At 49.0% G+C, this 20,298-nt stretch overlaps 2 protein-coding genes across 7 annotated transcripts in view; one reads left to right on the top strand and one right to left on the bottom strand.

Moving 5' to 3' along the window:
- The window catches only part of PCGF6 (polycomb group ring finger 6), a 1,082,924-nt gene that overhangs the window by 693,184 nt on the left and 369,442 nt on the right, over window positions 1-20,298 (top strand). The window contains exon 9 of the transcript XR_014826848.1: window positions 15,701-15,819. The gene's annotated coding sequence lies outside the window, so the exon portion shown is untranslated. The remainder of the gene's footprint in view (window positions 1-15,700; window positions 15,820-20,298) is intronic.
- The window catches only part of SUFU (SUFU negative regulator of hedgehog signaling), a 127,477-nt gene that overhangs the window by 34,188 nt on the left and 72,991 nt on the right, over window positions 1-20,298 (bottom strand). For 3 of the 6 annotated variants that reach the window (XM_084995329.1, XM_084995328.1, XM_084995330.1), the window contains exons 4-7: window positions 5,642-5,784; window positions 4,674-4,759; window positions 4,348-4,420; window positions 903-1,059 (exon numbers count right to left, since the gene is read on the bottom strand). In XM_084995329.1, coding sequence (XP_084851455.1) covers window positions 903-1,059; window positions 4,348-4,420; window positions 4,674-4,759; window positions 5,642-5,784 — 459 coding nt within the window. Of the gene's footprint in view, window positions 1-902; window positions 1,060-1,295; window positions 1,521-4,347; window positions 4,421-4,673; window positions 4,760-5,641; window positions 5,785-20,298 lie in introns of those variants that run through there. The other 3 variants (XM_021072750.2, XM_084995331.1, XM_084995332.1) reach the window with 2 other exon arrangements.

Below are 20,298 nucleotides of genomic sequence, written 5' to 3'. Positions count from 1 at the left end.
TTCTTCTTCTTCTTCTTTTTTTTTTTTTTTTTTTTTTTTGGGATCTTTTTAGGGCCATACCTGCCACACGTGGAAACTCCCAGGCTAGGGATCGAATCGGAGCTATAGCTGCCAGCCTACACCACAGCCACAGCAATGCCAGATCTGAGCTGCATCTGTGACCTACACCACAGCTCATGGCAATGCCGGATCCTTAACCCACTAAGCAAAGCCAGGGATTGAACCCACATCCGCGTGGATACTAATCGGGTTCGTTACCATTGAGCCACAACGGGAATTCCTGGGATGCCCCTTCTTAGAAACCAAGACTGTTTTATAGTCAAGACCAGCAAGGTGAGCTTCCAACAGGAGGGCCATATCCTCCTTCCCCAAGGCGCCCCCACAAAATGCGGCAGGTAAGGGTGCCCTGCCCACGCCCCTTACACTGTATCTGCAGGACAGTGGAGTGGGCAAGTGTGCAAAGTGGCCTCACACTCGGGCCTCCCTCGTCTGAGGCCTGGGAGGGCCTGAGGCCAGAGAGATCTTCGGGTCTGGCATGGGTTTCAGGCTAGAGCTGGGCCCTGTGTCAATTCCGTGGGTGGCCGAGGCTTGTTCTCTTGCACTTGGGTGGACTGTGGCCATTTCCTGTAACTGTTCTAGGGCTTCCACTCACCTCTATGACCTCAGACTGCAAGGGGGAAATCTAAAACACGATGCTCAGTGCTGGTGGTGGATGTGAAATACACACAGGAGATACAGGAGAAATGGGTCAGTGAAGCTCGATTCATTCCACCCTACTGAAGACCTCACTCGCTGTTTAAATCCTGTCAGGAAATGCACTACTCACTGGGCTGTTTTTGCTAGTGACTCATCCTAGAGAGCCTGAATCCCAGCCCGGGGAAAGGGAAGGCAGCAGCCCCTACCTTTGCCGGAGAGCCGCCGGGGCTGAGTGCCGATGCAGATGCTCCGGCTGTCCTCATCGTCCTCCGGGGGTCGGCTCAGGTCATCCCAGGCACACTTGGCGCTGACGCCGCTCAGGTTGGAGCCGTCTGACTCGATGCCTTTGTCAACTCTCTCCTGCTTGGAAAGAACCAAAGAACCAGAGTTCCTTCAGCCAACCAAGGTCACCAGCACTTTTCCAGTATTTACTGAGCTCTTGTAAGAGCTAAGCGGGGGACAGGTGTTGGAAGAGCAGGATCTCTGACCTCACTGCGCCCTAGTTGCTAAAGCAAGTTGGTCTCTGCCAGCCACGGGGCTCCTCCAGGGGAACCGGGAAGAATGAACATCCTCTACCATCGGCCTTCCAGTAAACTGACCTTCAGCCCTGTTTCAGGGCCTGACTCTGCCCTGTCCACCCCATGATGGCTTGTGGAGCTGATGTGGCAGAGCCAGGAACTGCTTCCCTGGGGAAAGGCACAGTCCTTCTCCTCACTGATCATCTGCAACAGAGGCCAGGGTGGAAGCCGGGAGAGGCCTGCGCTCAGCTGCATTTCTGCAACTCCTCACCTGCAGTTTCCTCTCCTAACAGCAGAGGGCGTGGTCACGCAGTGAAGAGCACGGGGGAGCGGATGGGCGTGCTTCCCTCACCCACATGGCTAACTTATTTGGCCAAGGATTCTGGGTGGAGATTCTGTTCCATTTCTTGGACTGAAATGGGGGCCTGGAGGACAGGGACATCTGCAAACCCCACCAGAGGCCCTGCCTTGGCACAGTCCTGGGCTCTGCTGAGTCCAAACTCTCTCCAAGTGGCCTCAAGAAAGAGTTGAACAAAAACACCCTGGGATTTCTGGTCAAACAGCTGTGATGCTGGGCTTCGGATTAAAGTTCATCTGGGAGGCTCCCCCAACCTTGTTCATAAACAGTCATGTGGGCCAAACAAAGCTCCTGAGTCAGTATCTCAGTGAGAGTCTGCACCTCCCTGTCTGGAGACCTTCCCCATGGCTCCACAGGCTCCAAACTGGCCTGAGCTCAGCTGGGGAGCCTGACGAGGGAAGCACAAGCTTACACAGGGTCCTTCTTTCTCGAGACCAGTCAGCAGGTGGCCCTGGCCCGATGCCTCCGTCTCATCAATCACACTCTCCTCCTCTCCAGTGCCATCAGCCTGGGGAAAGCGGGGACGTGAGCAAGGGCAGGGGAGGCTGATGACAGGGAGTGGCTCTCTGCGCTCTAGGCAGGGGCGTGTGGGCCTGCTTTGCCCAGGGTGATTTCCCCTCTCCACTGACCACCCCGACACCCCTCACCTAAGCAAGGAGCAGAGGACGCTCATGGCACAACAGAGCTCAGCCCACTTATTCTAGAAATAGAGGAGGAGGGGTGCAGACACAGAGGAGTTCAGGGGCTTGTTTACACACAGGGCTGGCTAGTGGGAGAGCCTGGAGCAAAGGACCAGGAGCAGCCCTAAAATGAACCGCCTGCAAGCAGGCCCCAGAGACAAAGCAAGCACAAAGGAGTTCCCACTGGGGACACGGAGCCACCAGGGAAGGAAGCTGGACTGTCTCGCCAAGGTGCCCCTGTTTGCTTTTGAAGACCACTAGGTGTCCTGGGTCCTGCTGGCCTGTCTTGAGGGCACCTGAAGACTAGAGAAGAGAGCTGCTCTCAGCTTGCAAGAAAGAACGGGCTGATCACCCTACTAGCTCAGAGGGTCAGGCTCTCCCTTAACACCTGGCACTCAGGACAGGGGCCAAACAACAGCCCACAGTGCCCCGTGCTGGATCCCAGGGTAGCTGAAGAACAGGGGTTGAGGGAAACAGCCTTCGTGGCTTCTGGTTCTTGCATAAGCAGAAATGACAAGGAAACCAAGTTTACAGGAGGGATAACAGAGGATCCTGGCAGAAATGGTAACGTCTCAGTGTTCGTGGCACTAGGAAAATAGAAGAGCATCATCTGTGAATGAGCAGAGCTTCGCCCAAGAGCTCACAGGAGTAACGAGCCCGGGCACTGCTGGCTACATGTCCACTTGCTACCTCTCCCCGATACCTCCTGCCCTTCCTAAAGGACACATAACTCCTGGCAGCTGCCTGTGGCCTACCAGGTTTTTACAGAGGCATAAAAGGTTCAGAGAGGGCAATGACCTGCGATGGGCGGGGCAGAGGAGGAGGAGGCAGGCACAGGCCAGAGTCATTAAGAGCTGCCTGTGGTTCCTGCTTCATGAGCAGCCCATAAGAAAGGAAGTTATGCACCACGTGGCTTTCAAAATTCACCTGCATGCAAAAAGAGGGCTTTTTCTAAAAAACCCAAAGATGATCCTAACACTGTACAGGTGGGCTACGGCGAGTGGACAACGGCAGGCCTGTGTGTATAAAGACTTCCTTTTACACATTAAGGAACGCTAGCCTTCCCAGGGGAGGAGCTCTGTGTCTGACCACTCGAGATGAAAAATGTATCTAGGAGTTCCCGTCATGGCTCAGTGGTAATGGGAACGAACCTGACTAGCATATGAAGATGCTGGTTCAAGCCCTGGCCCCATTAGTGGGTTAAGGATCCAGCGTTGCCGTGAGCTGTGGTATAGGTCGCAGATGAGGCTCGGATCATGCTTAGTTGTTCCTGTGGCGTAGGGCGGCAGCTATAGCTCTGATTTGACCGCTAGCCTAAGAACCTCCATGTGATGCAGGTGGGCCCTAAAAAGCAAAAAAAAAAAAGAAAGAAAGAACAAAAGAAAAATGTATCTAAAAGGGGGTTGGGATCATTAGACCAATCAGTGCTCCCCGCTGCAGGCGGGCTGTGGGGTCAACATCACCGGCTCTACTGTTACAAGGAAGGGGTGGTGGGGGGTGACTCCCTGAAAGAAAATGTGTGTTCTTCTAAGAAGGGGACTGTTGGCGAATGGGTACTAAGCAAGCATTATCCATTATACTGATTTTTTTTTTTTCTGTTGCTGGTAATTTTTTTCTTTTTCTGTCTTTTTGTCTTTTAGGGGCCACACTCATGGCATATGGAGTTTCCAAGGCTAGGGGTCAAATCAGAACTGCAGCCTCTGGCCTACACCACAGCCACAGCAACCTTGGATCCTTAACCCACTGAAGGAGGCCAGGGATCAAACTCGTTTCCTCACGGATGCTAGTCGGGTTCGATAACTGCTGAGCCACAATGGGAACTCCGATCTAATTTTTTTAAAGTCACAATTATTAATGTATACTTTGCATACAATAAAATCAATCCCTTTTAAATGCAAAAATGCATGTGTCTGAGACAAGTCTCCCTGCTCCTTTATGTACTCTGCAGAATTCAGGAGAGAAGTTCCCAATCATGCCACATTTCTACTCACTCACAAATAAAGCTCCTCCGTTTTCCCAGGATGAAAGCCAGGGCTATTTGGAAGAGGCCTAGGCACAGTGTGTGCTAGAAAGGTTTTCCTCACTCAAGACATACTTGCAGGTGTGGATCGATCTCAAATATGGTCTCTCCCCTCCGCATGTCAGTTATCAGCCAGGGGCCGCCAGCGCTGTGGACAAGGAAAGGGGATAGGATGGTAACGGGGGCTGATGGGCTGGCTCTACAGCCTTCCCTGTTTGCTGCCCCCGGCCCCGAACGCGGGGGACAGTCAGGGAGAGTGATGGGGAAGCCCTGCCCAGTGTGAAAACCCAGAGCCCGCGCAGCAATGTAAGGGGGCACCCACACGTTGCTGGGGGAAGGAGGGGCTCCCAACCCCAGGCCCAGGAGCCAGGCCCCACCTCACGGCGCAGGGGTGCACTCACACGGGGACCGTCCTCAGCAGCTCCAGGATGCCCTGCCCGTTCCACTGCTGGGCTGCGTGGAGCTCCTCGGTGCAGACGCCAACGATCTGAGACCCAGGGACAAAGACGCTATTGTGTGTCAATGGTCATTCCTCCTGCCCGTCTCAGTCCGCCACCCAGGCTCTCTCAGTGTCACCCCAGGTTGGGTGTGCTCAGGGGCTGATGTGTCCAAAATGGGATGGTTCCTTTAGGAGGGAACAGCTGGCCTGCCTAGGATGGATGGGGCTGCAGCTGAGGCACCGAGGTCTGACCCTTGCCCTGCTGTGATGGCTCAGGTGTCTGGGTGACATAAAGCCTCGCCCTAGACTGCAGAAGGGAAATCAGGGCCCTGCCAACAGAAGATGGGTCCCCAGCCTGTGCCTCTGGCAGCAGGGGAGGTCCAAGGAGAGGCTCCTGGTCAGGCTAGGATCATGAGGATGGGAAGCAGGGGAGATTCTGAGATGCTTCAAGCTCGGAACGAAGGGCCCAGGCAGCTTGCAGAGAAGCTCCCTTCCTTATCAGGGGCTGAGCTTCTGAGTCAATCTCAAAGGAAACAACGGAACCATCACTCAGGTCCCACCGTGATTACGGGCCAGCCCGGCTGCAGCTGGGGGAGACACGTGTCCCTTCTGGGTAAGAGCAGGTCCAGCCCAAAGCTGCCTTCCTGCCGCAAGGCCCTGGGTCTGTAGCTAGATCTCAGGAGTTCACAGAAACATGCTCCCTGTTCCCCCTCTCAGCTACAGCCACCCTCTCCCACCCAAATGTCCCCTCCCCCTGCCTCCTTACCCCATCTCAGCAGGTTAAATCAGACCGTCTGAGACAAACCATCAGAGGGACTAGAAAACGGGAGAAGACCAGAGGAAATCCCTCACCCCCCACGCACACCTTCCTGTCCCACCAGGACTTTTCCCGCAGGGAAGGCTCCAGCCCAGGTCCGACGTGTGCCTCACCTGGAGGAAGGTCACCACCCCAAAAGGGGTCTGCACGGGCTGCATCTGCGGGTCCTCTGTCAGCAGCATGTGCTGAATTCTTGACTCACTGTTATCCAAAGGGCTGTGCCAAGACACGTGGTCCCCGCTGCAGAAGGTGTTCTCTGTGGAGAGACGTGGGGACCTCAGTGTCTGAGGCACCGGAGCCCGACCGGGGGTCTGAGAAGGCCGGGCTGGGAGGCTCCCCAGCCTTCCAAGGTGGCCCCTGTGAAGGAGGGGAAGCCTCACTCGGTTGATGAGAGCAGAGTCTGGCTGTTTCCCCAAAACCAAACACGTTCCTGCTCGCCAATTCTGCCAGCCTTCAGTGGAAAACGACAGGCTGCCAGTGTGGCTGCTCGCTCGGCCTAGCAAGTCCAAAGATTTCTGGCATCTTCGCTTCCCCAGCACCTTCACTTCTCTGGAGGCGTGGGGGCCGGGGGAGGGGGGGGCAGCCATGATCAGGTCTGCCAATAAAGAAGAAAGTGCTTTACTGCAGGCCCCCCCCCTCCCCGGGCCAAAAGTCCACAAGGAGGCTGAGGGCAGTCAAAGCCCTTCACCTTGGAAAAACATAACAGTATTTCTGTGCAGCTGACACAGCGTTCCAATAGGAACTCCTAACCTTGGAGGGCCTTTGAGATCTGTCACCAGTTTCCCACAGGTCGACAGACTAGTTTCTCAGCAGATGGATGTCTGATCATGCCTCACACACCTTGGCAGAGACGTACAGCCTGAAGGGGCGGCTGTTTCCATGAAGACGCAGGCATTGAGCCCAGGCTGCCCAAGAGAAACGTGCAAGCATGGCCACCTCCAGTGTCACCACCGCCCTTCACACAGGCCCACTGCTTTTTTTTTTTTTTTTTTTTTGGTCTTTTTGCCCTTTCTAGGGCTGCTCCCACAGCACATGGAAGTTCCCAGGCTAGGGGTCTAATCGGAGCTGAAGCTGCTGGCCTATACCAGAGCCACAGCAATGCGGGATCCGAGCCACGTCTACGACCAACACCACAGCTCACGGCATTGCCCGATCCTTAACCTACTGAGCGAGGCCAGGAATCGAACCCGCAACCTCATGATTCCTAGTCAGATTCATTTCTGCTCCACCACGACGGGAACTCCAGGACCACTGCTTTAAAGAAGGATGTTTAGGTAGCACAGCCCCAAGGAAAAAACACCCAGATGCTATGAACTCTCCCACACCCCTGGCTCTCGTCTTGAGAGTCCTTACAGAGGTCTCTGCATTTACCAGCCTATGAGCATCTATAGATCCTCTCCATTTTTTTTTCCTTTCACATCATTTTACACATTTCACTTAAAATTATATGTCAATTATTTCTCAATAAAACTAGGGGGAGGAAGGAGGTAGCTTTCTATGTGTTGATATGAAATAATCTCCAAGATATGTAATATATTAGGTATATTCTTGGCTCCTTTGTCAGAAACTAATTTCCCACATATGAGAGGGCTTATTCTTGGGTTCTTTACTCTGTTCCACGACCTACATGTCTGTTTTTATGCCAATATCATACTGTTTTGGTTACTATAGCTTTGTACACCAAAGCTGCTTCATTCTTCATATAGCTGTAGAGTAGTTCATTGTGGTTTATTACTTATGATCTGGGAATTTCAACAGTTGAGGTGTCTTCATTTTTTTATCAATATTTAAAGTAAGATATTACAGCTCCAGGCAGAGCTAACTATAAGCCCCTAAATTTCCCAATTCCTGCTTGGCTCACTCCTCCCAGATTTTCTCTCCTTTTTTTTGGTGGGGGGGTGGTGTGTGCACTGCACCCATGTCCTTTGGAAGTTCTCGGGCCAAGGATCAAACCTACACCACAGCAACAACCTGAGCTACGGCAGTGATAACTCTGGATCCTTAACCTGCTAGACCACGAGGGAACTCCATCTCCTTTTACAGAAATGTGTGTCTATAGACAGCATATATGAGCTGCAAGTAAGAAACAACACAACAAGAAAAAAGGCTGAATTGGTAATTAAAAGCTTCCCCCACAATAAAAAATCTAGTCCAAATGGAGTTCCTGTCGTGGCTCAGCAGAAAACGAATCTGACTAGCATCCATGAGGACGCAGGTTCGATCCCTGGCCTCACTCAGTGGGTTAAGGATCCAGCGCTGCCGTGAGCTGTGGTGTAGGCCTCAGATGCGGCTCAGATCTAATGTTGCTGTGGCTGTGGCCAGCGGCTACAGCTCCGATTCAACCCTCAGCATTCCTAGGCTCCATATGCTTCAGGTGGGGCCCTAAAAATCAATCAATCAATCAATCAATCAATCAATCAATCTAGGCCCAAGGGCTTCACTGTAAATTCTACCAGACATTCAGGGAAGAATTAATACCAATTCTTCACAAATTTTTCCAAGAAAGAGAAGAAGAGGCAATACTTCTGAATTCATTCTATGAAGCCCTGATACCAAAATCCAGCAAAGGTATTACAAGAAAAGAAAGCTATGGACCAATATCCCTTATGCATAGACATAAAAATCCTCAATAAAATACCAACAAACTGAATACAGCAACATATAAAAAAGGATTGCACACAATGACCAAGTGAGATTTATCTCAGAAGCACAAGGTTGGTTTAACCTAAGAAACTCAATGTAATATACTATATCAATAGATTCAGGATTTTTTTTTAATCACATGATCATCTCAATAAACACAGAAAAAGCATTTAGCAAAACCCAATACTTTTTTTAAATGACAAAAACACTCAAACCAGGAATAGATGGGCACTTCCTCAACCTGTTAAAGGGTATCTACAAAAAACCAACAGCTAATATCATACTTGATGATGAAAGACTACGTTATTGCCCTCTGAAATCAGGAAAAGACAGAGATGCTGGCTCTTACCACTTCTATTCGACATGGCATTAGAGGCTTAATTAAGGCAATAAAGCAAGAAAATAAAATAAAGATCTGAATAGACGAAAAAGGAAATAAAACTCTATTTACAGATGACATGATATTATACATTGAAAACTCTAAGGAATCTACTAAAAAGCTATCAGAGAAAACAAGCTTAGCAAGATTTCAGACCATAAGAACAATATACAAATATCACTTTTATTTCTACACTAGCAATAAATATTCTGAAAATGAAATTAAGAAAATTCCAGGAGTTCCCGTCGTGGCGCAGTGGTTAACGAATCCGACTAGGAACCATGAGGTTGAGGGTTCGATCCCTGCCCTTGCTCAGTGGGTTAAGGATCCGGCGTGGCTGTGAGCTGTGGTGTAGGTTGCAGACGCGGCTCGGATCCTGAGTTGCTGTGGCTCTGGCGTAGGCTGGTGGCTATGGCTCGATTAGACCCCTAGCCTGGGAATCTCAATATGCCGTGAAAGTGACCCTAGAAAAGGCGGAAAAAAAAAAAAGAAAAGAAAAGAAAAAGAAAATTCCATTTGCAATAGAATCAAAAAGAATACAATACTTGGGAATAAATGTAACAAAAGAGGGAGTTCCCACTGTGGCTCAGTGGGTTAAGAACCCAACATAGTGTCTGTGAGGATGTGGGTTTGATCCCTGGCCTCACTCAGTGGGTTAAGGATCCTGTGTTGCTGCAAGCTGTAGTGTAGGTTGCAGATGCAGCTTGGATCCTGTGTTGCCGAGACTGTGGTGTAGGCCTACAGCTGTAGGTCCGATTTGACCTCTAGGCCAAGAATTTCCATAAGCTGAGACTGTGGCCATAAAAAGAAAAAAATAAAAATAATTTCAAAAACCAAAATAACCACTTTAGTCCATTAGGATGGCTATTATAAAAATAAAAATAGGAGTTCCCGTCGTGGCGCAGTGGTTAAGGAATCCGACTAGGAACCATGAGGTTTCGGGTTCGATCCCTGCCTTTGCTCAGTGGGTTAACGATCTGGCGTTGCCATGAGCTGTGATGTAGGTTGCAGACTCAGCTTGGGTCCCGAGTTGCTGTGGCTCTGGCGTAGGCTGGCAGCTACAGCTCCGATTCAACCCCCAGCCTGGGTACCTCCATATGCCGCGGGAGCGGCCCAAGAAATAGCAAAAAGACAAAAAGACAAAAAAAAAAAAAAAAAAAAAAAAAAAGTCAGAAAATAACAAGTACTGGTGAGAATGAGAATGTAGAAAAACTGGAACACTTGTGCATCATTGGTAGGGATGTAAAAGAGTGGAACTGCTTTGGAAAACAGTTTGGTGACTCCATGAAATATTAGACATGGCGTTACCATATGACTCAGCAATTCCGCTCATATGTATATAGCCAAGAGCAATGGAGACATGTCCACGCAAAGACTTGTATGTGAATGTTCATAAGAGCATTATTCATAATAGCCCAAAAGTGGAAACAACCCAAATGTCTATCAACTAATGAATGAATTAAAACAACTAATGAATGAATAAATATTCTATACAATGGAATATTATTTGGCAATAAAACAGGCTGAAGTTTTGATACATGCCACAACATGAACCTTAAAAACATTACGCCAGGTGAGAGAAGCCATTCATAAAAGGCCATGTGTGATTCCATTTATACAGAATGTCCTGAGTCGGCTAATCTATGGAGACAGATTAGTGGTTGTATAGTTTGGGTTGCTTAAGGGGGAATGAGAAATGACTTCTGCGGAGTTGCTTTTGGGGTGATGGTTTCACAACTGTGAACTATATGGTATATGAACTCTAACTCAGTAAAGATGATTTAAAAACAATTTTTTTTTTAATAGCTACAACTGCAGCATATGGAAGTTCCGAGGCCAGGGACTGAATCCCATGCTGCAGCTGTCATAACCCTGGATCCTTTAACCCACTATGCTGGGCCAGGGATCAAAACCACACTTCTGCAGTGACTGGAGCCACTGCAGTCAGGTTCTTAACCAACTGCACCATGGCAGAAACTCTAAGATGATTTTTATTTTTTAAATTTTATTTCACTTATTTATTTTTGTTTTTTATGGCCACACCTGAGGCATATGGAAGGTCCCAGGCTAGGAGTCAAATCAGAGCTGCATCTGCTAGCCTACGTGATAGCCACAGCAATGCTAGATCTGAGCCGCACCTGCAACCTACACCATAGCTCACAGCAATGCCGGATTCTTAAGCCACCAAGCTAGGCCAGGGATCAAACCCACATTCTCATGGACACTAGTTAGGTTTGTTACCACTGAGCCACAACAGAAACTCCCAAAACGAGTTTTAAAAAGAAGCAAGAGGAGTTCCCGTCATGGCGCAGTGGAAATCGAATCTGACTGGTATCCATGAGGATTGCAGGTTCGATCCCTGGCCTCACTCGGTGGGTTAAGGATCCAGTGTTGCCATGAGCTATGGTGCAGGTCGAAGGTGTGGCTCGGATCCTACGTTGCTAAGGCTATGGAATGGGCCAATGGCTACAGCTCTCATTTGACCCCTAGACTGGGAACCTCCATGTGCTGCTGGTGCAGCCCTGAAAATAAACAAATAAAAAGAAGAAAGACTGCAGTAGGCAAAGGAGAAGGATCTTGTGGGAGAGGCAAAGTGGGAGAAGCAAGGCCAAGGCCCTGGATTACTTGTTACCACCTCCTCAGCTAAGCAGCCTGGCCCAGGAGAAACCTGACTCATCATGCCCAGACATGACAGCATTTTATGGTCCACATGACCTAAGTGATCACCTACTCCAGCATTTCCATCTTCTGCAAATGAGAAAAGGATCCTCAAGATCACCCAAGGTGTCGTGGAGCCAGCCAGTGGAGATGAGCAGACTGCCAACATCTCCCAAACTGCTGAATCATCCACAACACTTGTTTGGATTTTTGACATATCTGTGTACACCTGCATTTTCCCCCATTAAATTGGCTCACTTTTTAAAAACCTAGACACATTTACTTTAAAAGAAATTTCGTATCGCTGTGCTAAATAAGGAAAATAAAGAGCAAATCAATGTTGATTACCATAAAGTAGAAGATAATTTGGTAACTTAAAAATAATTCAATGAAAACAAAGTGTTATTAATTTATAAATGATACTGTTGCCTATCCAACATTGTTAAAACAGACACAAACAAGGGTTAGAACTGTTAGAGGTTTAGAGAGTCACATCAAACTGACAAAATCAGCAGGATTGAATGAGAACTGACAAGTGAAGAGAGTCCTGACTATTCACATTATTGAATGCCTCCTCCAGTTACCACCTAAAGTCTCTTGCTGGTTTTGGCCAACTTTGGCAGACTGGTTCACTTGCAGTTGGGAAGGCCCTATTCCTATTTGCCTCTGCCTCTTACTAGCTGTGACCCAATCACAATCTATAAGCCTGTTTCCGCATCTGTAAGCAGGAAGCAGCGTACCTAGAGTGCTCTCCGCTGGCAGGCAATTACTCCTGTACCTGAATACAGATACTCACTCAGGTCCTAGTCCCCCTACCAGAAAACCCGACCGGCCACAAAGCCTGTAGCTTACAGCAACTGCCAGTAGGTGGCACCATCGTTCCTGGTTTAAGAAAGAGCTGGGCCGGTTCCCTTCAGCGCCCGCCTCTATGTCTGATCTATAGAAATATACCCAAACCTGGCAGAGACTTAGGCTGGAAACAGGGAAGAGACTAGTAAAGGTTTGGAGTCATGACCTTTATTAACCAGAATTTTAACACTGATTTAAAAGTAAATGTTGTGCCAACCCACACTGTTTAAATGAAACATGAATGACGAAAAGTTCCTTTGTACAGGAGTTCCCGTTGTGGAGCAACGGAATCGGCGGTGTCCTGGGAGAGCTGGGACGCGGGTTCGATCGCCGGCGGTGGGTTGGGGATCCAGCGTGGCCGCAGCTGTGGCTTGGGTGACGACTACGGCTCGCATCTGATCCCTGGCCCGGGAACTCCACATGCCGCGGGGGTGGGGGGTGGGGCAAAAATGAAAAATAATAATAATTTGGGTAGGGCTTAACTGAGGCAGCGTGGAGACACACCCCAGAGGCTGTTCCAGGACCAACACCCTGGCATAGGAGAGTGTTAAAGTCAGGAGGGGGAGAAGACAGCGTTAACTACCCACAGAAAGGTTCAGAAAGCACACTGCTAACCACCTCCCAGCCCTGCCTGGTGGGGGAACTAGACTTACTAGCTCTGCCATGGCCAAGAAATGGTCTTTCTTAACAATGAAAGAGCCCTGGTCACAGTTTTCAAGGCTGAGACAAAGCCACAATGGGCTCATTCTTGAGTCCAGCCTGGTCTTTATGCCCTGGATGCTCGGCCCCATTCTGTGCGGAGCCACTGCGGGTCTCAGCCCTCAGGCCCCACGCCCACCCCAGGGAAGCCCTCAGCCCCTTCAGAGGGGTTTTCAAATGCTAATACTGCCTCAGCTGGAGGCCCAGCTGTTCAGTCCAGTGGTTAGGGGAGCTGGACTTCTCCCTTCCTCTTGGGTTCCCCGAAGCGTCCTTACCAAGACATTAGGATGCAAATCCCTGGGACTCCACCCAAACCGCAGAGGGAGGGGCCGCCAAGGGTCTGGAGGCGGGCATTCCAGGTGAAGCCAGAGGCTCACTTCCCATTCCCTTCCCTCTTCTTCTGCGCTCTGCCTCCGCCTACCAGGAGAAACCATCCCTGGCTGTAGCCTGTTTGACAAAGCCACTGGAGGGGAAATACCATTCCAGGGTGGCCAAGAGTCCCACAACTGCTAGGTTCCGTTCTGTCCCTTGCTTGGCTGAAAGAAAGGTTTCATTCCTCAGTATCTCTTTCCCCATCAGCAAACAACTCCCTGCAAGAACCCTTAAAAGCTGAGGAGTGGTAGGGCTGTGCAGCTTCTAACTGACCCCTCACTTGCCTGTCACCCTACGCCACCTCCCAAACATCCAACTTTAGTCATGGTGGTTTGAAGTTGGACTGGGCCACATATAAGAGGTTAGTGAAATCTAGGGAAATGGGTTGCAGAAGAAAACAACTATTGTTTGCAAAATAACTAGTGCTGGCTTTGAAGCACTGAGAAACAAATGTATTCTTTAGGAGTTCTTAATTCATCCCAACGCTGGGGGATGACTGTCTCCATTCTGTGCAGAAGTATAGGCCCAGTGGTGTTTGACACAACAGCTCAGAAAGCAATGCCCACCCCCCATGTCCAATTCCACGCAGTCAGAATCCATGTGCTTGGTCTGAGGAGAACACGTTAATGTCTCCCGGAGCCCCAAAGAGTGGGTTTCTCATGGCTGAAGCTCAGGGCCCCATGCTCTGAAGAGGGTTACATGCGTTCCAGAGATAGAGACCAAGAGCAGGAAATCCAGCTGAATTGTGGCAGGTGGCAAATGGGTGGCGGCTGGTCTGTAAGAGGTGTTTTAGGGAGTGCAGGAAGATGGGCGGCAGCCCAAAGCAGGCTGGGAGACTGCAGCCTGTCAACTCTAAGGTCAAACTTCTGAACAATGGAGTAGCCATTACCATCTCTCAAGAAGCAGTCTCCAACCTCTTCACCTTCTTGGTGCCCACAAATCACTGTGACAACAAAGGCACAAGTGTCCTATATGAAGACACAGAACTGGTTCCTAGGAGGGCTAAGCAGTTCTCCTCTGACATGACAGATGTTCCAGATACGCCCCCAGCAACACAGACTGTTGTGACAGACAGGGAAGGGTCGAGTAACCCGTCCTGTCTCCACAAAGTCCCAGGATGAAACCAACAGCCTGGATGGGAAGATTCTGGCAATGGCCTCACCCCCTCTCCTTTCTGAGAAGGCTGACTGTGGGCTGCTGGACCTGGGCCCAAAGAAGGCTTCCTCCGAGATTGGAAGAGAGACCCTTTTAAAGTCAACTGAAGGCCCACAAACCCAAATATACTTACAGGGGCAGGAACACAAGTCTGCACAGGCCCAGGCAGCCTCATGACAGCTCAGCAAGAGGAGGAGACAACCCGGAAGCTTTGCCGAGGGAACCAGGCCTGGCTGAGGTGGTCAAGGAGGTTAAGTTTAGAGTCAGTCCCGTTGGCCTCTGCTCAGACCAGATGCTCCTAATTGGGGCCACTTAGCCTGCCCGCTGCCCCCACTGGATCCTCGCATAATCCTGTCCTAATTTCTAAGCCCAGTTGCTCTCTCCTTGCCCTAAGCCAAGCTCTGGGGGTGGGAGGGGGGGCTGTGTGTGCCTCACCTATTTGTTTTGTGGTCTGTTTCTAGAAATGAAGAGCCTACCAAATTTTAGGAGATCATAGGGTGTAGGATAGCCTGATGTCACTCTCACAGATTACATTTCTGGAGATTTTCTCATACTCCAGGCATCACACAGAGGGCACTGCCCTCATTGTCTTAGCACCCTTAGACCCAGAGCCTCCTCAGGGCCTCCTCTACCTCTACCCAACAGCACACACACAGGAAGGGCACAAACCTTCTCACTGGGAGAGATGAGTTCTTACCTGCTCCTGGTGACTGTAACTCTCCTTCCTCCAGGATCTAAATAAAGCCACGAATGAACACTTCCCTGTCCATGCTCCTGACTCCCCGCCCCAAGCCAAAGCTAAGAGTTCCCTTCAGAGCCTTGCAGCCGAGGGGAGGCACGTGCAGCCACCCTAGGAACTCTGGAAGGCAGCTGAGAGCAGCACATGTGTACATCACATAGAAGCAAAAAAATAAATGTTTGAGGAATTCTCCTTGAGCCCTCGGTGCTCTAAGGAGAGGATAAGACTGAGATACTCGAGGAGTTCCCGTAATGGCTCAGAGGTTAATGAATCTGACTAGGAACCATGAGGTTGCGGTTCGATCCCTGGCCTTGTTCAGTGGGTTAAGGATGTGGTGTTGCCGTGAGCTGTGGTGTAGGTCGCAGATGTGGCACGGATCTCACATTGCTGTGGCTCTGGTGTAGGCCGGCGGCTACAGCTCCAATTAGACCCCCTAGCCTGGGAGCCACCCTAGAAAAGGCAGGAAAAAAAAAGACTGAGATACTCAAGCTGGCACAAGACTACAGAATCCGACACCCCTGCTCTTCTCCACACACATGCACAGCAGACAAGATGCTTGTAGCGAAGGAGACCCCAGGAGCGTGATTACATGGTGGCCCCACTGCAGCATTTCAAAGCAAACTCCTGGGAGTTCCCGTCGTGGCGCAGTGGTTAACCAATCCGACTAGGAACCATGAGGTTGCGGGTTCAGTCCCTGCCCTTGCTCAGTGGGTTAACAATCCGGCGTTGCCGTGAGCTGTGGTGTAGGTTGCAGACGCGGCTCGGATCCCGCGTTGCTGTGGCTCTGGTGTAGGCCGGTGGCTACAGCTCCGATTCAACCTCTAGCCTGGGAACCTCCATATGCCGCGAGAGCGGCCCAAGAAATAGCAACAACAACAACAAAAAGACAAAAAAAAAAAAAAAAAAAAAAAAGCAAACTCCTCCAAAGAAAGCCAAGACAGGAGTCTGTCTTTAAGAAAGAAAAACCAAACCAAACCAAAAAACAACACACAAACAGCATGTGGAGGAGGGAGAGAGACAAATTCTCTGTATGTGTGTTAATGAGTTTTCGTGGCCCGCAGGCAAAGTTCTTCGTATCTGGGTTGGTGGCCTGCACGGTGGCCCATTCCCAAGCTTCTCCAACCTGGTCAAGGGGTAGAAGCAAGAATGAAAGCCCTGTCCCACCTTTGCAAAGTCCTGAAGGCAGCTTCATGACTGAAGAGTGAATCTGAGTGGTTAGAGAGTCCCTCAACTAGTTTTGTCTGATGTGATTCCGGCTCAGTGTGGCTGCAAGGCACAGTGGCATGGGAAGTGTCTCCTGCTTGATTAAGTCAAGAAGAGCAAGAGGAGACGTGTCTGTTCTCACAAAACTGAAGGGGAACAGAAAGGATATTCCTTCTAGGTTTTGCCCAGAATCCCACGAATTGCCAAGGATTGGACAGCCAGTCCAAGGAGACTCAAAATTGTTTCCCTGTGTATTTTCTCAACCACCTCCAGCTCACCCCTTCCTGTGCCCCCTCCCCCAAAAGCCACAAACTCAAAGGCAAACAGTGCAGGGAAGGAAGACACCTTTTATAAGCAGAGAAACTCAGCAAAGCTCCCACAGGGGAGGCAGGAGGCAGGCAGGCCTCACCCGAAAACGAGTCTCAGGACTGGCTCCCTAGCAGGCAGGGGTGCTGCCCCAGAAGCCAAACGCACATCCCAGACACTGGCGTGGTGTCTGCAGCACAGGGCCCGCCATGACAGGGATGCTGAGGACCTTGCCTGCAAAGAGAGCTTGCACGGGCCTACTGGCCACGGCTTGCAACTGTCACCATTCAAATCCTGTTCATTCATCTAGTATAGGCCTTGACTCCTAAGCTGGCAGATGCTTCCGTTTCTCTTTTAAAGCAGCTCCATCTGTTTAGGCTCCGGTCAGTCTTCTGCCCAGAGGCCCATAACTACACAAAACCTGAGTTCTCACTCTCCGGAGCCGGCAGAGAGAACCTGCTACTTACATGCAGGGCAGATTCCAAGCTCCTTTGTTCTGAAAGCCAAAATAACTAAAAATGTTTAACCTTCAAGTCGCTACATACATTTCAACCCCTCAAAATGCCAGGAGATGCTCCGAAGCTTTAAAATCAAGCACATGCTTCTACTCCTTCCACCTTTTTTGTGAAGGCACTAGTTAAATCCACAAAGAAAATCCATTTAGTTGCCAGAAAAATATAAACTAGCAGTCATTCTGGAAGGCCACATGGCAGAATCTATTAATAAAAAAGATACAATCCCTTTGACTTAATCAAAGATGCTACTTCTTAGCATCTACCCTAGAGCAAAGCATGTTCACAAGGAGGAACGAACAAGGAAGCTTACAGCATCTGTGCGCTGTGTGTGAAACTAGGAAAACTAGGAAAATGGGAGTTCCTGTCGTGGCCCAGCAGAAATGAACCTGAAGAGTACCTATGAGGACGCAGGTTCGATCCTTGGCCTCGCTTAGTGGGCTAAGGATCCAGTGTTGCCGTGAGCTGTGGTGTAGGTTGCAGACGTCGCTTGGATCTGGTGTTGCTATGGCTCTGGCGTAGGCCAGCGGCTACAGCTCTGATCCAACTCCTAGCCTAGGAACCTCCATATGCCGCAAGTGGGGCCCTAAAAAAGAAAAAAGAGAGAAACTAGGAAAACAGAAACGACATAAATGTGCATTACTAGGAGAAGGATTAAATGATGGCCTTGCCATATCACCAAATCACAGGCAATGGTAAAAAAGAATTAGGTAAATCTCCATATATTGACATGGATAGATCTCCAAGGTATACTGTTCATTGAAAAATCCAACTGTGAAGAACAGTTCACTTTCACTTAAGAAAACAAAAAAGGAAAAACCAAACCCTTTCTTTAGGTATCTAGAAGAAGGTGAATACTAAAAAAAAGTCCGGATGGCTACAGATACATGGCCCCCCTTAGGGAGGGGCCTGAAATTGGGTCACGTGATCAAGGAGGACTTTGACTTTTTTTTTTCCTTATTAGGGTTGCACCTGTAGCATATGGAAATTCCCAGGCTAGGGGTCGAATCCCAGCTACAGCTGCTGGCCTCCGCCACCGCCACAGATCTGAGCTGCATCTGTGACCTACACCACAGCTCACGACAATGCTGGATCTTTAACCCACTGAGCGAGGCCAGGGATCAAACCTGACACCTCATGGTTCCCGATGGGATTTGTTTCTGCTGCGCCACAATGGGAACTCTTTTTTTTCTTTTTTCTTTTTTGCTGGGGGGGGGGTGTCTTCTTGACACATCACCAGTGGCACTTTCACCATCTAAGCTTTTAACTTCTTAAACAAATGCCCCACTTTCTCCTAAATTAACCAGACTGATGATGTTGCTCCTCTTGCCACAGACTTCAAACTCTTCCAGTTTATTTTTCGTCTTGATCAGTTACATAAAAGCAACACCCTTTCTCTCCCTTGCAATTTTTGCTCTTGGTCCTACTTCTGTACATTGTTTCTTATTGGCATTTTTAGCATTCTAATGGCTTTGCAGCTGAGAGTCGACACTGCCCCTGAAAAATTTAAAATCTAGAGGCACAGCTATAGACCAACAACCTGACAGGCCCAGGCACAGATGACCACACATACATGCTGTTCTCATTTGTTCAGGTAGACAGAGCTGATGCGCTTCTGCTCTGAACAAAGCTGCGTTTGTATCTCTGAGCCAAAGAACTTGAGCATAGCCCTCATTCTGCCTAAATTCCAAAGACGAAGGGCATTCTGCCCCTTTGCAGACGTCTGGAAATCTGGAGCGGCCCACTAACTCTAGGATATAGCTTTTCGTGTTGTTGTCATTTTGTGTTTGCTTTCAGACTGGAGAGAGTTGTGTTCTTGGCAGGTACAGGCTAGGGAGATGCAGACAAAATACCCATCTTTGTTTTTCCTTCAGGAGGGAGGATGGTAAAGACAGAATGTGGCTCTGGCACCTTTCAGGAGAAGAACCTGGATCGACCCTGGCCCTGCGTTTCCAGCTAAAGGAAGATAGAAACCTTTTGGAGCCAGGAAGAAGTTAAGTAGATCAAAACCAAAAGTCTCAAGTGCTGTCCTCATTACAGAAAACAAGTCTACGCTCATAGGGACCATGAGCTCAAATGTAAGCAAGAGTGGCACCATTCAATGGCAGGCCTGGGGTGGAGCGCAGGGTTTCACCCCAGTACTCTCAGGAAGAAGCCGCTGCAGTGTGAGTCACTAGATTCAGTCTGGCAGCAGGGGAAGCTGATGAATCAATCGAACAAAACCAACAAACTTCAATCCTTCTTGCCAGCCACCAACCATATTGAAATAGGAGGAAGGAAAAGCATAAGGCAGAGAGGTAACCTGAGCACTAGAGCAAAAACGCTTCTCTGAAGTTACTTGAGGTAAGTTTTACAGGAAAGGCAGATTAAATGTGTGGTTCCTTTCCTGTATTTGCCAGTCTTCAGAATAATAAATCGTCATCTTCTAAAGATGATCTATTAAGTTTTATGTGATTGGGCTTTTCATTACTATGAACACATGGATTTTAAGACATCAGCTGTGTTTCAATCACCGCAATTGTTATTAATACTTATGTTGTTGCCTCTTTGACAGTATCAGTCTTTTTTTTAATCAACCTTTTACTTATTTATTTGTAATGATTTTTGTTTTTTCCATTATAGCTGGTTTACAGTGTTCTGTCAATTTTCTATGGTACAGCAGGGTGACCCAGTCACACATACATGCATACATTCTTTTTTCTCACATTATCATGCTCCATCATAAGTGACTAGGTATAGTCCCAGTGCTAGACAGCAGGATCTCATTGCTTATCCATTCCAAAGGCAATGGTTTGCATCTATTAACCTCAAATTCCCTATCCATCCCACTCCCTTCCCCTGCCCCTTGGCAACCATGAGTCTGTTCTCCAAGTCCATGATTTTCTTTTCTGTGGAAAGGTTCATTTGTGCTGTATGTTAGATTCCAGATATAGGTGATATCATATGGGATTTGTCTTTCTCGTTCTGACTTCACAGAAGAAGTCTTTACAATCGACTCCTGAGTCTATGATATGACTTCTACCATCTTTGGTAGCTTGTTTTCTAATATAAAAAGATGCTGTAGGCTTATCTTATATATTTTCTATCCTGGATCTAGAATCAGTCACTTCTCCAAAAAGCCCTGATTTCTTTTTAAACTTTTTCTTTTTTTTTCCCTTTTGGGGCCACATCTGCAGCATATGGAAATTCCCAGGCCAAGGGTCAAATTGGAGCTGCAGCTGCCAACCACAGCCACAGCAGTGCCAGGTTCGAGCT

The sequence above is a fragment of the Sus scrofa genome, chromosome 14, assembly GCF_054392235.1.
Source record: "Sus scrofa isolate SSC_HxYL_T2T_F1_AM1 chromosome 14, Sscrofa_HxYL_maternal_Yorkshire_Landrace_v2.0, whole genome shotgun sequence".
Classification (NCBI taxonomy): Eukaryota; Metazoa; Chordata; class Mammalia; order Artiodactyla; family Suidae; genus Sus; species Sus scrofa.
Note: the sequence above shows the minus strand (reverse complement) of the source record. Positions and strands in the feature narration are given on the sequence as shown.